The sequence below is a fragment of the Ambystoma mexicanum genome, chromosome 9 (genome assembly GCF_040938575.1).
Source record: "Ambystoma mexicanum isolate Mex_15411 chromosome 9, UKY_AmexF1_1, whole genome shotgun sequence".
Lineage (NCBI taxonomy): Eukaryota > Metazoa > Chordata > Amphibia > Caudata > Ambystomatidae > Ambystoma > Ambystoma mexicanum.
Window position 1 is genome coordinate 1,005,109,257 of NC_090931.1, and position 18,124 is coordinate 1,005,127,380.

The following is an 18,124-nucleotide window of genomic DNA, read 5'->3' on the forward strand; positions in this document are numbered from 1 at the left end:
ACTAGTAGTTTCGCGGCGGTTTGGTCTGCGGAACATCTGCAATTTGATCCTCAGAGGTAAGTTCGATAAAGCGAACCTGTCGCTCAGAACCTCTCTCCTCCAAAACTCTTTTCATAAATTTCAGTTTGGTGCTAGAATTTTCAGAGTGTGGAGATTTAATTTGTCCCCGCTGTTCGACTGATTCACCACGTACAGCAGAGGATGCCCCTTCTTCGAGTTCAAACAGATCGAATCCCAGCTTTAGAAGGAATTTAGCTGCCTCTGCTATTCTGATTTTCGCCCAGTTAGTATGAACGTGGAGGTAGGCACTCGCCGTTTTACCTTGGTGGAATGGTTCCACTCTAGCTAAATCCTTTGTTTCGACATTTCGAAGCGACGGCACACATTTGAGAAGTTGTAACAAGAATCCTCTATTTAGTATCACATATTTGTTGTTGTCCGGTAATTGTTCAATCAAAAAATTGCGTTTAGTTTTGGGGGCCTGCGCTCCAGACCTTGCCACTTTCCTTGGACTGAATCTCGGATTGTGCTGGCTCCGCGTATCTTTTAGAATTGCTTCTGCATACTTTCTTGATTTTGGGACATCTTTGGTCCGTGTCGCGTGCACACATCTGCTCTTTTGGGGAGAGCTCTTTCTAGGAGCAGAGTCATTTTTTTTTGGGACCTCTATCTCTGAGAGACGTTGGAAAGAGTAGCCTCATATAGGTCATTGTCTTGGGACTGTGCATGGTGACTTTCTTGTGGCACGCTCTTCCGTGTGCACGGCCCCCAACTAGATTTATTTTGCAGCTTCTTGCAGCGACTCTCCAAAGTTTGAAAAGGCGAGTTGTCCTCCATCGTACAGTTCATGTTTCGGGTCTCCTCTTGATCATCTGACAGCGTGTAAACACTGAGATTTAAGATGTCCTCGTCTATTTCTTGATTGTCCTCCTTTGAGACTGTTAGACTGCCAGATGTGATGTCGTCTTTATCCTTTGTTAGATAGTTCACTTTATCTTCTTGTCTTTGAATTTTTCTGCCCCCAGATTTGTCGGTCAATATGTGTAATTCCACCTTCTCGTTTGCAGGCCCCTGTTTACTGCTGTTCGTTTTTGCAGTGAAGAGCTTGCTTATCGTTTGCTTTTGCTTTATGGGAGGGCCTTTTGTTACAGGTGCACTGTCTTTTCTGTTAGAGCAATGTGCAAGCTCACTGTCTGGTAAGATTGAGATCTGGTCGTTGTAGATCGATCCATTAACCTTAACTGCTGAGTCCTTCGCATTTTTTGTCGTAAGGCCCCTGAGAGGGGGCACTTGACCTCCCTCAAGGGTAGGCCCCTCGAGATCGATTATCGGCCCACCTTCGAAGTTCTGGGTGCTAGAGTCTGAAAGGGGGACTCGCATAGCGGGACTCGCATGGCTAGATATTGCTTTGTGGAAGTTCTAAAATTTGGCTGTGCGGGTCTATACTCAGTAAATCTACAATTAAAAGGCATTAAGTCTGCATAATTAAAATTCACATCTATGTGAAGGGCATTAATATGGATACAAGGTGTATATCTAGCCACTAATCCTGGGATGCCCTAGGCCTCATTTTCTTCACACTGGATTTAATTACAAGCTATCTACGGCTCACACTGGATGTCAAAATTAGCAAGTAAACAACAATGAGCCATGGTAAGCATTTCGAAATGATCCAGCATTGAAACTAAAATGGCAATCTCAACTTACTCCACTTGAAGATCACCATATACAAACAAACATTTGGTTCTACAAACAAATTTCAACACAGAAACTCTGGTGAATTGATACAAATCTCAATATGCTGAGCCTCATTAGAACCTACTTCATTACCCAGCACAGGAGCCCCTCTGGGGCTTCCTTTCAATCCCGTTCCAGGAGGCATGTGAATATTTGCAGATTCCCCTTTAGAATGTAGCTCAAAGGACAATGTTTCGTGAAAACAGAGAACATGTGCTCATTGGATGAACTCATGCCAGTCAATGGCATATGTTTTACTCCCGATCCATTTACATTCCATCATAAAAAGTAAAAATGATCAAAATCCACACCGGCGCATGCGTCAACTTGTATTGGTTGTTTACATATACGTGGGAAATGCTCGATTGGAGTCTTACACCATCACTCTACTTGACTAAGGTCCCCTGATATGCAATTGTGCCCCACATATATCTTACACATGCTTTGGCCTGAACACAAGGGGGTACGTAGGGCCTTCAGCTGTTTCATGCAGGGTTCCATACTAATATCGTGACACTGGCATTCTTGATTGTGAAGCTAACACTTTGATGGTTGAAATTGAGTTGTTCCTGGGCGCTTTACCAAAAAGAAAAACAAAACGTGGCAGTCAAAAATCCAGCAGTCGTTAAAAAAGTAATTTATGCTGAATTACAGGGTATCATGGTGGCATGATTTCTTAGCCTCTGACCTTTAGAAAGCAAAATCAGTGGGAGAGTTGGCAACCTCCAAACTGAGACAAACAGCTCTGTGCTGGGCAATACTCTGTGAACCTGTGCAGCCGGTCTACCTGTGGGTATAATTAAGGTATTTCCACATGAGCAGCATCAGCAGGCTGGATGTGATTATTTGGTTGCCCCTGTAATTGACTCAAATTACAGCAGTAAGGTGATTAGATCTCAACAAATCTGCCTTAGTAACATTTTAAAAGAAAATGTGTTGCATATGGTGGTAGTACTGTTTCAAACAAGTGGTGCAGTGATTTTGTCGTCAGAACCAGCGATAAATAAGTGGTTGCCTTACATTTAGACATGTACAAGTGTGTCCCTAAATTAGCATAATACTTTCACACTTCACCCAAAATATAAAAAAATCAGCGTGGCACTCTAGACTTGCTCCTCATCTGAAAATTCTCTAGGAGCCCTTAATGAGTAAACCATCACAGATTCACACAACTCCTACTTATGAACAAAGTTTCAGGTGAATGTCAGTGTCAATATCTATATTAAAATAGTTCCATAATTAACTTTAACCACTCTTCAGACAGATTAGAGTCTCGACTTGTCTCACAAAGATAGGAAATGGCACCAGGGGTAACTGTGTGGACTAGGCCCAACATTTTATGATGCAGCCTTAGTTCACACAAACAACACCGTTCGGGGAGGCCATGCACACATTATGACATGGGCTTGCTGAAGTCTAATAATTATAAAATCCTTCTCCTTAAGCAGAAATAGAAAAATATGAACTCATTCCATTAGATTCCACTCATGGAATACATGCGATTCAACCACCTTAGTAGTAATGATGCCACCTGGGAATCAGCGCACCGGATATGCCAAAATGAAACCTTTATGTTAGATACTCATCTTGTAAATGGCTTCTCAATCATGCATGAGCCTGCAAAGAAACACCCAAAAGGAAGGGAATTAAGGGGTCTTATTAGTTCCTGGCGGGTCTTTCCAGGGTCTAATGTTGAAAATCTGTTCTTCGGCCGCTTTGACATCTTGGGTATATAGGTTTCTCATGGTGGGATTTCGGTGAACACTCCTGGGGGTTTGTAATAGTGTTGAATATTTACTTTAATCCTGCAGTGCCATCTTTGGTGGACTTCTTGCTTGTTATTACTAATGTTATTGCCTCCAATAATGTGTTTAACAATTTGCGTATTATTATTATGTGAGACTTCAACGCAGAGTGCATAGATGGTCATTAGTATGACTGGGGCTCTACCCGTCAGCACTCTAGCTCAGAGGACTACAGTTTTGGTCTCTCCTGGACACATGTGGCCTAAAACTCTTTAATGGTGACATCAAAGGTGATACGCCTCTAAACTACACATGGACAAATGGCCTTTATAGATCAGCTCTGGACTATGCATTCTGTTCTAGTGCTTTATTCTCTAGTTTTGACTTCCTTGAGGTTGTGGACAATTTGTGTAGTGACCATTCTCAGTTGATTTTCTGCTTAAAGGGGTCCTGTATTCCCACCCCAGTGGCATATGTACCAGGTCCAATTGAAGTCAGACCTAGAGAACATGCTATTTTATGGCACCCAAATGTAGCTTTGCGCTTTAACACCAAGTTCTCCCAGAAACTGTTAGAGGGTGCCTTTTCCTTAATGCCTCCCAGTCCTTTGGTACTAATATACAGGTTCTTCTGCAAGGGCTAACCTCTCCAAAAAGCCTAAGTGGGTCTTAGAGAGGACTGGCCCTTGGACACACATATAATACAATGGTGAGTGCGAAGAAGAAACAACTAAGAAGAGAGATTAGGAAAGCAAGGATGCTGGGTGATATCACAAATTCAATCATAAGGAGAAAAAAACAAGTTTATAGAAATTGGCTGAGGGGCTATAAACATGTACTGTTCCAAAGAGATGCAGAACACAGGTTGTCCGCACTCGCTAATAGAGATTCCTCACACTTTTGGAAACAAATAAGAGGGGGCCATGTTCAAATTTCTTTGCAATTACAGCCCATCTCGGGCTGCTATTGGGAGACCTACTTTAGAAATGTGTATGCTGCTCAGCCTTTGGTGGCTACCAGGCTGGTGGAGGGCAGAGCTACCCTTAATACGATACAATCTTGGGAGATGTTGGAAATAGATATTGAGTGTATCATGGTAGCCATTAAAAGGGCAAAGTCCACTAATGCATCGGGCCGGATGACCTATCAAATGTAACCTTGAAATCTGCTCCTCAATTGTGTCAGCCATTCATTTATTGCTATTTCACAAAGTCCTGGCTACTCATCAGTTTCCTCAGACATGGAAGGAGGCGATAGTTGTTGTGATCTTCAAGAAGGGAGATAGGTCAGAACCTGCGAACTAACGCCCAACCTCCCTTCTTGATGCCTCCTACAAATTCTTCTCACGCTTTATATTGCAGGGCCTTGAACGTTGGGCTGAGGAATCTTGCAGATATGACCTAAACCAGTCAGGCTTCTACAAGGGCACAGTCACTTCTTTGAATTGCTTGTTGGTAAAGTGTTTGTCAAACCAGGCAGTGCAAACCAAATGTAGCCTGTATTGGCTTTTTTTGGACATTTCAACGACTTTCAACTGTGTCGATCGCTCTAGGCTGTCGAAGATGATGACAGAGTGGGGCTGTCCAGAACCCTTGGTTAATATTCTGCAACACCTACATTCAGACATTAGGCTCGAAGTCAGGCTAGTTCAAGGGGGATGGCTGGATCCTTGTCGACAGGGCTTACGGCAGGGATGTGTGTTAGCCCCAATTTTATGCAATCTATATATCCTCGGTATAGGGGCAGCTCTAGCTCGTATTGTGGTTAATACCTCTAGACTCATCTCCCTGAAGCTGAATTACCTTCTATATGTGGACAATCTCCTTCTTATGGATTGTACTGTAATGGGCCTCCAAAGGTCATTAAATACTGTGGCTGATTACTTTGGGGACTTGGGCTTGGACATAAATGTGCCCAAGTCAATGATGCTCGTTATGAATTGATGTATGATTCTTTTCAGGTAGGCCTAATTTTGTGTGATATATAAATTGAACCAGAATGGAGGAGGTTACTGAATTTAGATACCTTGGTGTTTTGTTAAAAGCAAAAAGGTCCTTGGGGCTGGTGAATAAGGCACACCTGCACCCTCCTTTCCTGTCAATCTCTGGCCGGCCTCCCTTGGCCCTCTTCCTGCTCCCACCTGTGAGGCGAAGAACCTCAGGGTCATTATAGACTCAACACACTCCTTTTCTCCTCACATCTCTGACGTCTCTAAGAAGTCAAACTACCAAATGCACCTCCTCAAAAGTATTCTTCCTTTCCTCTCATTCCCCCATAAGCTCACTGCCTCTAGAGCTCTGGTTCTCTCTAGGCTGGACTACTGCAATAGCCTCTTTCTAAATCTTCCTGCTTCTACTCTCTGCCCTCTGAAACTCATCCAGAACAGGACTGTGAGAATTGTACTTGGCTTCAACCTCACGATTGTATCTCTCCAGCACCGAAATCTCTGCATTGGCTCCCAGTCACTGCAAGAATTAAGTTCAAGACCCTCTGCATTGTACACAAGGCCTTCCGGGGCCTGGGTCCTCAAAACCTCCAAATCTCCCTATGTAAATACATTCATACTCGAGTTCTTCGCTCCTCCGCCTCCAACTCTTTCAGGGTCAGTCGCTTCTCCAAGTAATGAGTTGGTGGTAGATCTCTTTCTTTGGCTGGGGCCTCCCTCTGGAACAGCCTCCTTGCCTCTCCGAAACTTATGGAGAACCATCTCCAGTCCCGAAAGCATATCAATACTTTCGTCTTTGCTTCTGCCTTCTCTCTTCTTCTCCACTGCTGATTTCCTGTCTGATACTGCACTGGTCACCTGGCTACCCTCTGATTTTGGGACCAGGTTCCTGCCCGACCAGTTGCATACCCGCACTGCCTCCTGGCAACCCTTGCACTTGGGTCTGTATCTTTAACCCTACAGTCCCCTACCTGCACATTTGGACACCTGCTGTCTGCACTTACCCTTCCACCTGCCACCTGCTGGTCACACTTCTTGTTATTGTTTTGATCCCATGTACAGCACTGCCCTCTCCCCTTTCCCCTGGCACTTTTCCCTTCCCTCCTCCCCTGCACTTGGCCTAGTAAGATCGTTGTCTCTGTCCACCCTCTGTTCTCCCTTCCTTGCCTCGTGAATATGCACGTTGCAAATGCCATATCATATCACATCATACCTACATCCATTCTCACCCTGCATTGGCCTCTCCCCGCCCACAACACATCCTCCTACGATCTCTTAGAGCTAGATTAATCAAGCTGTTACATCAAACTCTCGCCTGCAAGTGTTCTTTATAAACAGTGTCCTCAGAGTTAATGGCTTGATTAAGGTTGTAAATGTGTTACTGGTGCAAAAAAACCTGTCTTAAAAAATGTACATTCAGCCATTTGGTTTATAAGCAGTACACCTTTCCTCGCATTAAAGACCCGTTTAAAACAATCATTGGCAAAGCCAGCAGTTTTGACTTGCGTATAGTCAAGCCTCAGCCTCACTTTTCACGGTGCAATAGTTTTCTGTGTGCAAATATTTTAAAAAATCGGGCAAACTTTGCCCTAGTGCTAATATCGTGCAATTTTGCACTTGCGATGGTGCAAAATTTATTTAATCTGGCTCCTGTTGTCTACACAAAAGACCAAACTGTTGGCTTTGCCAAAGCATGTTATATTATCTCCTGCTCACATGAACCGTTTCACAATTACACTTGTGTAAGGCATATATACCACCAGGCATAAGGACATAGTTGCTGAATACAAATATGCGTTGTTTAATTTTTTTTTTAAATGTCAGGCCAAACACATGATTATATAGCATGGTTTATAAATTCTGTTAAAATGGCAGTTTCATGTTTACTTAGAAGGAGTTATCAATGTTGTGGGGTTTAAGAGTAGGTCAGATTATGCGGGAGTCAACTTTATAAAAATCTAGCACTGTCACTGGGCACTGGAACGCTTTAGGATTCTTTGCGAAATGACCCAGCTCCTGGTGAAGCTGTTTAAAATCTGTAGGAGAGATGATGCTACGAAAAAATGCCTTTTGAAACTTATATTAGAAAACCCATAAAGGATTCTTTTTGCACCTCCAAACAAGCCATAAGCCATCCGTCTCAAACAGCGGCGTTGAAATAAAAACACAAGTGAGCTTAAATCGTTTTAGGCAAATTCATCGGACTTGGGTTAGAATCTGTGTACTGAAATATCACGTGCGCTCAGACTCATAAAGGTGAAGTGTAATCGAAAGACAATAAATGACCACATACCTTTGCTGGAGAACAGACATGAGTTGTTTACAGAAGGCCTCCCCATTCTTGGAGAATTCCTTGAGCTCTCGATACACTCGGTCATACTGTAAATCAAAATGAAGAATATCTTTATTAATTTAAAGAGCTCAAGAGAAACTGATTTGTCAATGCACTGCAGATTTATTTTACACTTTCACTACAAAGAGAAATGCTTCCAGAAATCATACTGCGCAATGTGTTTATCACTATGCTCTGTGTAAGTAGTGTATCCAAACAGTTTCCTCCCAGTGCACTAAGAATCAGAGTTTACCTGTTACATTTGCAATGCTGAATTGTAAGGGGGTTGCTCCTTGGATTAGTGTCAGTGGCAAATCCAGGTGTCTGCCTCTTAGTGCACCAAAAACAGTATACAAGTGAGAACCGTTTTGACCATAAAACGTCACATCTGGACCTCTGAAGAGAAGGAGGTGCCAAGGTGGCAGTTCACCTCGGGCATCTCAGATCAGTGCACTGCTGCTGTCAGAGGCTGATTACCCGATCAAGGAAAACAGTGTTCCTCGGCTTGATTTACTTGCCTATTGGTAACAAAGTTCGAGCTGCCTGCCATGACGGTTCTGAGGGGCGAACTGTAATTATACAAGGAATGCAATGAATGGCCTTATCACATTCTTGAACATGCATATCAGGATGTGAACTGTGGAGCATTACAATCAGCAACTCTGACTCATCCACAATCCATATGTTGGTCCTAAGCAGAGCCTCAATTAGCCCTATTACTTTTACTACTCACCTGATGAATTGCATTCAACCTCTGATAAGACTACGTGGTTCTAAGGAACATTGACCTAGGGTTTCACAGGGCATCCATGCTACAGACCTATGGTTTATTCTTTAAAATAATGGAGTTGATCAATTTGTTCAAGCACTTTCTCATTACCAATAAGAGGCTATTGGCCCAATTCATAGAATAAGCGCATAGACCTGGCAAAGTACTCTGTACGTGCAATAACTTTGAGTGCAACTGCACGCGTAAGTCAATTTGTGCATACCACGTATTCATGGAATCCAAAGCGCAAAGCAACCCGACCTGCAAAGAAAACAGAGCTGTGCTGGGAACGACCACAACGCGCCCCCACGCAAACCAAAAACATTGCCAAATACCAACCTCTGCACAAACCGTCACATCCCATTCTGACCCACCATCCACATCCCCCCAGCGACACTGCACAAGATACCCCACAAGTCAAGGCTGCACCCTGGCAAAACTGCGCTCGGATGTCCATAAGCAATGGCTGCACCCAAGCGAAACTATGCGTGAGATCCCCGTAAGCAACGACTGCACCCCTGTGGGAGTTTGCGTGGTCCCTTGTAAGTCAAGGCTGCACCCCGGCAAAACTATGCATGGTACCCATAAGTTAAGGCTGTACTCCAGAGAAACTATGCACGGTAACCCATAAGTAATGGACACACCCCTACAAAACTACACGCGGCCCCGATAAGTAACGGCTGAACCCCTTGTGAAAGTATGTGCAGTCCCCCGTAAGTAACGGCTGCACCTCTGCACACTGTCCCCCCTACTCCCAAGGCACCCACACTGCTACCATCTACCCTTAAGTTACAGCAGCCCCCTCAAGCCCCAACACCACCCTCCAGACCCCCTCACTGCCACCACTACCTCAGGCAGCCCCCTCAAGTCCAAACACCACCCACCAGCCCCCCTCACCCCTGACACTACCCCAGGCAGCACCCTCAAGTACTGATACCACCCATCAGCCCCCCTTACCTCCAACACTACCCCAAGCAGTCCCTTCAAGTCCTGACACCACCCACCAGCCCCCCTCACCTCCGACACTACCTCAGGCAGCCCACTGACAGCACACCTCCCTCCCTACACACCCCTGACCTCTACCACTACCCCCAGGCTTCCCCCTCAAGTCCCAACACCACTCATCAGACCCCTCACCTCTGACACTACCCCAGGCAGCATCTCCAAATCACAACACCACCCACCAGCCCCCTTCACCTCTGTCACTACCTCATGCAGCCCCTTGACAGTACAACCCCCTTTCCACACTCCCCTGACCTCTGCTACTAACCCCAGGCAGCTCCCTCAAGTCCAGACACTCCCTCAGGTAGCCCCATCAAGTCCTTACACCACCCACCAGCCCCACTCACCTCTGACACTACCCCAGGCTGCTCCTCAAGTCCCGACACCACCCACCAGCCCCCTTCACCTCGGCACTACCCCAGACAGCCCCCTCAAGTCTCAACACCACCCGCGAGCCCCCTCACCTCCGGCACTACATTAGACAGCCCCCTCAAGTCCTGACACCAACCACCAGCCCCCCCTCACCTGCGACACTACCACAAGCAGCACCCTGACAGTTTACCACCCCACCAGTCCAATATGGAGTTGCAATTTACCTAAAACTCTGTGGTCTGTTTCCACCATGAAGCAGACCTGCCACATGTCCACCACCAACCCAATCAACTGGTTGCACTGTTGTTGAATCCAGAACCGGAGCATCTCCTGTCACTCCCTGGCAGACCTGAATCTGCAGCACCTCCACTGGAGAGCACCCTGGTTGCTCCACCTACACCGTGGTCACTCCATGCACATGTGACATGTGAATGCAATGCAAAGTGGCATGTGCATATTTCCCCTGTGTCATTGTAAAGGCCTCAAAGCACAGCAAGTGAATGCCTGTGGAGGACAGAAGTACCCAGAATCATAGACTGGGCAAATCCACAGAGAATGGCTAGGCGCATCAGAGCCCATGCAAAAGTAGCCCGTGTGGTAGGGGTATCAAAGTCCATGTCTGGGACGAAAACATGACATGCTTGTGCATGGGTGATGGGACGTCAGTCACAGAGTGTTTGACACAGAGAGACATGAAATTTGTTCCACCAAACAGAAACACTAATCATGGGACTCATCTGCATTCTAGTGGCAGAGATGGTGCATGACATGAGAGCAGACAGTGCGTGACTGCAGATGTGGGTGGGTGACCATGACATGGGAGTGACATAGCAAGGAAACGTCAAAAGCACAGTTTCTATGCCAGTGTAGAGGTGGAGTCAAGTAACCCCACCAAAAGCTCTGCCCCATGTTGCCTATATGTTGGGAGCCAGAAATTGCAACATGCGCAGTACCAGTGAGGATGCCTATATCGCAGAGAATCCTGGAAACAAGGTATCCATTGAGAAAACCCTACATGCATTCACAAAGGAGTAATGGCCTTTTGGAAAAAGTACAGGAAGAAGTTTGAAAATGAATGAAAGAGAAGACTGGTGATGTCATGCAAAGCAGAGCTGATGCACCCAGAAAAGATGCACGAGGTAAAAGAACATAAACATTCTATAAGATCTGAAGAGGAGGTGTTAAAGATGAGCAACATTTCGGCTCCAGATGAAGATGCTCATGCTACAGAAACACTGAAGAAAATGCAAATCAGTTTACACTTGTACAGATGCAGTAACAGAAGTAGACAAAGTGATCTTAAGGCTGGCTGCGTAGTGAATAGTTTGTGGTGATGCACCAATGTATATACATAGGAATGTATAGAACCTGGATATTCCACGATGCACTTTAGCAGGGCCTGAAAACCTGTGATTGGAAAGAGTTTTTGGTGTGGCGCAGTTGGAAAATTACTGATTGCAGAGGAGAAATTCAAGAAAGGCTTGGCTGGCCGAGCACCAAGAAGACGAGGCCACCTTGAGTCTGGTTGTCCATTCATTAGTTACATAAACGTGAGAAAGAAACACACTTCTGTTTGAGGTGGAATGGAAAAACACTGAAGGCGTCAAAAGTTCATCACTTAATAGAATAATATGCAGAAAAGTGCTCAGAAACGTGGTCTTCAGTCACATGGTCAGATCAATATAGACATTGGGTCGAGCTACACCGAAACCAAGAAGATACTCCCTTTTATTCCCAGGCAAAGAGAGTTTATGCAAGGCCAAGTTGAAAAGTCTTAAATGAATGGTAGACTGCAAGAGTGATGATAGATGTTGGGCTAATTGGAAGGGGAGGCATGATCACGCCGACCCTCCCTGCACCTGGCATGGTAGCCTGTGTGCTATTAGCGTGTGGAATATTACAAAAGGGTACCAAACCAATGGTAGAGGGCCATGTATCAAAGATCCCTATAGTTTGCGTAACCAATAGAGTGTTGAGTATTAGAGTGACACAGAAGATGACTTGCAGTTGGGATGGGCTTAGTTGCCCACCTGACAGTAGAGACCCAATCACTTCCCCGTCAGTATGGAACATATACCTAGATGTTCCCTGTAAACCTATCACATCCCCAAGTAGGTTTTTGTAGTTTGCCACGTAGTTTGACATCACTTATGACGAGTTTTGACTATAAGAGTTGTGTTTTTTATAATATGCACTGAGAGAAATCGAGCAAACGTCTGTTCATGTCCGTTGTAACTCCCTGTTTTAGATAATTGCAAATAAAACAGACCAAGTTTTGCCAACTTCCTGAGTCGGTTTGATTATTGATGGTTGAGTAAATCCTGCATCCCCATCTATCTCTAAGTAATGCTACCTCGTCTTAAGGGCCCTAGGTCTATGGGTTCACCAGCCATCCACAGTATGCCCACTTCCCACCCCAGTGCTCACAATGCCAAATACACACTACACTGAATAGAGTGTGGACACATACACAATCCAAGGGCACACCTGAACAACAGTGGGCCTGAAAGGAAAACAATGAAAAAAAAACTCCTCCTTCAATATCAAATGTGCAGAGGCAATGCAGAGGACACCAGATACTACACACAACGTAAACATGTTGAATCCGTAAAAGTACACATGATCAGGTGGCAATCCATCCCCAATAAGAGTTAAAAAAAAACATAATAAGGCATCCACACAACACCACAGCCAAACCCATATGTACACCATCACACCCACAACAGAAGCCTCGATGCCAACCACACTGATTGATGCAAAAACACAGTGTCTCTGCCCATGGAATGAAATATGAAAATCATCCAGTGCACCCTCAAGCTGTCTGATGACCCCACCTCCACATGTCAGGCACACGCGCACCCCTCCACCAGCAAACATCACAGCATCAATATGACACACACAGTCAGGCCACAATGCACATGACCTACAATGAACATATCAACTGGGAGAACATTAAAAAATCAAATGCACAGACAGAGAAATAGACTGCACGAAGCCTGGAATGAAGTGATGGAAAACCCGTATTGAACTACAAATCTATACATGAAAAAAGGGAAGGAATGCCCTCAAAGTCCAGGGAATAAGAAAAATAAAAGTCACAAAGAAAACCTAATCCTAAAAACTATTTACAAAGGCAGCGGGTTAGTCTTCTCCAATCTCCGACAACCTTTCCACCAGGGCTGTGTTGCAGGCAACATCCTCCTTCCTCAGGTTGCCTCCGTTGGCGCCTGGATGGCTGGCAGGGTGGCCCCCATCTGTTGCTCCGCACCCTCTGCCAATCTGCAAGTTGCCTCCAGGCTGGCAGCATGCCACAGAGCCCGCTGCAGTGCCACCTGGGCCCTGGCCACCATGACTTGCGCCTCCTTTGCCTGCTGTCCATCTGTTACCAGCTGCCTCTGCTATAGCCTGAAAACAGAAGACAAATCCTGCATACCCCTCTATCGTTCACCTGCCTCATAGGTGCCACATGCCTTCTCGGGTGATTTGCCCTGTCACAGTCTGCCTCCTCATAGTTGCCATCTGCCACCGACATGCACAGTGCAAGCTGTGCATATATGCCGTCCGACCTGTTGACTGTTGTTGGGGGCGTATGACACCTGCACTGCTCTGAGGTGCCTGCTGACCCGCCACTGCCTGTGGCTGTGCCTCGGTAGACACAGTGACCACCTCATCTGAAATTGAAGGGATCCCAACCTTGGGCAGGGACGTTAGCTCCACCAGACAGGGCATCGTAGTGGGACTGGTACACAGGGGGCCATGCTGGAATGAGTCCTCGAAGGCACCCTGAAGTACAACTGGTGCACAGAGGAGGAAGCGGAGGAGGGGTCACAACAGGGAACAGCCACAAAGCGCACCTGAAAACATTGCTGTTGCCAGCAAGGCCACGAGGTGGCACAGCTCATTGTGATGATGCACAAGCATACTACAAGTAACCTGTATACATCACAAATGACTGTGCACCGCCTCATGAGCCCAGCCAGCAGGGGCAGCACATGATCGCGAACATACACATCGGCTGGCATGGAGATGCTGGTCTGGGTGGAGGCATCCCGGAAGGTGGGCACTGCTGCATCCAATGGTCCAGGGACAGGATTGTGTGGAGGCACCTCCATGGTGGCCTGCACAGCTTCATGCCCTTGGACAAGGTTGCAGCATGCACACCCTCCTCGATGCCCCCACCTGACGCCATGGGCTGGGCAGCAATGGCCACCTTTTCCACCTCTACCTGCATCAACTTGGATGACTCTGGGGTGTCTTCCCCAATGGATGGCCCCTGTGTGGCATCACTGTGTCCCAATGTTGCAGATGAGTGCCCTGCCTCCTTCACCTCATGGGACTTACCCCCAGCAGCCATGCCTGATGGTCCAGGCGCTCCCTCAGCCACATCGCTCCCAGAAGAGGAGCTGTTACAGGGGAGTGGCTGCAGTCTGTACCTTTGTCTGGTGGCTCGATCCCTGTGTCAACGCTCCACAGCACCGCTTCCACCCTCCTATCCAGCTGCAGCAACTGTGTGAAAGGAGACATAGAACATTGACACCTACGGTGTCAAAGCATGTGTGGCATACACAACATTCACAGTAACATGAAGTCACCATGGGACAACCAGAAACAGTCACACACACACGTCCATGAAATTCCCATGAAAACAGGCACACCACTCCAGGATCAATGATGAGCACAGTCACAACACATTCACATGTAAACATAGCACACAGACGGTGGTCCACAAACACATATGAAGAAACATGATATGGCACAATAGCAATGTTAATGTTAATGTTAAAGGACATTTGTACCGCACACTATCACCACCGGAGTGGTCCACTGGCGCTCTGGCGGCTCTGAAAGAGGGAGGGAGGGCGGGTGAGTTAGTGGGTGGAGGTTGGAAAAGTGCAAGAGAGCAGTGATGTACTGTTGGCAGCCTCAGCCTGGTGGGTCCGTCGGCTGGGCCTGGGGTGTATGCGGCCGGTAGTCGTTGTGTACTGATGTGCGGGTCTATGTGCATTTATTGTTTTGTTGTTGCAGTGTGGTGAAGTTTGTGCGGTTTGTTGTGCTGGAGGTTTGTAGATGTGTTTGGTTTGGAGTTTGAGAGGTGTATGCGGAGGAGGAAATTGTTAGTGGTCTCGGTTAGTTGGCATCTATATCCTGGTTGACCAGTTGTGCTCGCGTAATCTCGCTCGATGGGGTGCTTGGGCATCATATGCCTCTGGAGGTTCGGGCTCGTTTTGTATACGAGGCCCCTTGAGCATCTCACTGCCTCTTCCGCCCGTTCTGTCAACAGCGTTGCATGCTCCCCACCCCCATCCACATGGCCAGTGCACCTGCCAGTGTCCATATCTTAGTTAGTGCGGTGATTGCTGGTATCTCGCTAGTTCCACGACCCAGTGGTACCTAGTTGTAGCTATACGGCGGTTGGGGATGGTAAGAATTGGCTGGGGTTGTTGCCTCCGTCTCCGTGGGTCTCGTATGTGTACCACTCTGTCTGGCGTCACCCCTCCCGCTGCCCTGAGTGCTTATCAGTCGGTTCTGGTGCTTGTCAGTGTCCTTTCCGGTTTAGTCATTTGTCTTACTGCTGCTTTGGTTTTAGTCTCTGGTATCGAAGAGCCAGGTTTTTAGTAATTTTCTGAATTTAAGGTGATCTTTGGTGTTCCTTATTTCTTTTGGGATGCTGTTCCAGGTTTTTGCGGCTAAGTGGTAGAAGGCGGTGCCTCCGAGTTTTTTCTTGATGTAAGGTTTTAGTTCCAGGCGGATTTTGTTAGTTGATCTGAGGGGTCTCGTTGGCCTGTAGATTGTTAATTTCTTTTGAAGGAATTCTGCTCCTTGTCCGCAGATTGCCCTGTGAGTTATGCACATTGTTTTGAAGGTGATACGTTGTTTTACTGGGAGCCAGTGTAGTGTTTTTAGGGCAGGGGTGATGTGGTCTCTTCTGGATAGTTTGAGGAGTAGTCTGGCTGCTGTGTTTTGGATCCGATGTAGCTTCTTTAGTAGGTATTCTGGTATTCCTAGGTAGAGGCTGTTTGCATAGTCGATACTTGACATGATGAGGCCGACGATAGTGAGTGTTTTGTGTGTGAAGGAGAGGAAAGGTAGTATTTTTCTTGCGTGTGGAGGAGGAAGAAGCATTTCTTGACTGTTGCGTTTATTTGCGGCTCTAAGGTTAGGGTCTTGTCCATCAGGACTCCCAGATTATTTACTACCTTAGATGGTGATAGTGCGATTCCCATTTCCGTTGGCCACGGGATGGCGGTTTCCTTCTCTTGGTCTTTGGATATGATCATGATTTCCGTTTTTCCTGGGTTGATTTTCAGGTTGTTGGTATTCATCCAGTTGTAGATTTCTTTTAGACAGTCGGTTAGGTTAGAAAGATCGGCTTGGGTGTCTTTGATTTTGTAGATGATTTGAATATCGTCTGCGTAGTTGTAGCATGTGATGTTGTGTTTCTTGAAGATTCTGATAACTGGGGTTTGGTAGATGTTGAAGTACAGTGGTGATAGTGAGGATCCTTGTGGCACTCCACAGTCATTAACTCGTGGGGTGGACTTGAAGGGTTTAATCCAAACGGTTTCTGTTCTGTCTGCTAGGAATGATTTAGTCCAGCGTAGCGCTGTGTCGGTTATGCCTATGTCTTCTAGTCTTTTGGTTAAGGTGTTATGGCTAACTGTGTCGAAGGCTGCAGAGAGGTCGAGCAGAATGAGGGCTGATGTTGTGTTGGAGTCTGCGTTTGTTTTTAGGTCGTCCCAGATCGATAGTAGTGCTGTTTCTGTACCTCTTGTGGGTCTGAAGCCGACTTGAGCTTGGTCTAGCAGTTGGTGTTTTTCAACGTATTCTTGCGTTGGTTTGTATACGTAGGTTTCGAGGAGTTTTGCCGGGTAGGGGATGTTGGAGATTGGTCTGTAGTTGGAGAGGTCATCTACATCGCCGCTTGTGTTTTTCAGAAGTGGTTTGATGTAGGCTGATTTGAAGATCCTTGGTACGGTGCCTGTTGCTAGTGATAGATTTAGAAGGTTTCTGTAGTATTCTGCTGTCGTACCTTGTGAGAGGATTGATTTGTAGATGTCCGTGGGGCAGGGATCCAACCGTGAACCCGCTTTCTTGCTGTGTTTTACCAGCATTGCGAATGCCTCTGCTGATATTTCAGGAAAGTTATTGAGTTTGTGTTGTGGTTTTGAGGTAGGTTCGTTTTGTTGTATGTTGCTGTTGGCTGGCCTCTGGTGGATGGTTTGTCGGATATCGTTGATTTCTTTTTTGAAGTGGTCTGCAAGGTCATTGCAGAGTTTCTCAGAGGGGTTAGGGGTGTTGTCACAGCCTGGTGGGTTTCTCATTTCTTTAATGATGTGAAACATTTCTTTTTGTATGTTGGTGGCCTTTGTGATTCTGTCGTCATAGTGCCTTCTTTTTGCTTTTAGAATTTCCTTCTTGTATGCATGGATTTGCTTCTGGAACAGTGTTTTTTTATCTTGGTTGTAATGTTTTCTTCATTCAAGTTCCATCTTTCTGCTTTCCTTTTTCATGGTGCTTAATAGTGGGGTAAACCACTTAGCCATTGATCTCTTTTTTGATGGTGTAAATGGTTTTTCCGGGGCTATCTTGCCAATTGTATCTGCAATCCATTTGTGTAATATCTCTGTTTTCCCGTCTAGATTAGCTAGCTCTAGTTCTGTTGTTGAGGGTTTGGTTAGAAGAGGTTGCTTTCTTTGACGTCATTCCAGTTTCTTTTTGTGGTGGGTGAGAGTTTAGGGGGTTGGATTGAAACTTACACAGGCAGACTGATTACGAATGGGATGATGAGATGGTCGCTCCAAAGTATTTGTATTGGTGGTGCCGTGGTGATGAGTTTTTCCTCAGTGAAGATTGCGTCCAGAGTGTGTCCTGCCGAGTGTGTTGCCCCTTTTACTATAGTTTCATGGTGGTGAGTTGTTCAGTCAGTGAGTTTTGTGGGTTGGCGTGATTGTCTTCGGACCAGATGTTGAAGTCCCCCAGGATGATTAGGTGTTCATGGTTGATGGCTATGTTGGTGATGGCTTCTATGAAGTTGTCAACGAAAGATGCATCATAAGTTGGAGGTCTGTACACTAGGATGAATGTGATGTTGGTTTTTGGGCTCGCTGTTAGGTATATGACCATGGATTCGCATTTGAGGATGTTGAGTGGTTCGTCTGTTCTTATTTTAAGGTGTTCTTTGAAAGCTATTGCGATGCCTCCTCCTCTTTTGTTTTTCCTCTT

General features: G+C 46.1%; 1 protein-coding gene across 2 annotated transcripts in view; it reads right to left on the reverse strand.

Annotated features, from left to right (window-relative positions):
* Positions 1 to 18,124, reverse strand: part of NOSTRIN (nitric oxide synthase trafficking) — a 771,458-nt gene that overhangs the window by 611,336 nt on the left and 141,998 nt on the right. For both annotated transcript variants that reach the window (XM_069616258.1, XM_069616257.1), the window contains exon 2: positions 7,720 to 7,805. In XM_069616258.1, coding sequence (XP_069472359.1) covers positions 7,720 to 7,805 — 86 coding nt within the window. The remainder of the gene's footprint in view (positions 1 to 7,719; positions 7,806 to 18,124) is intronic.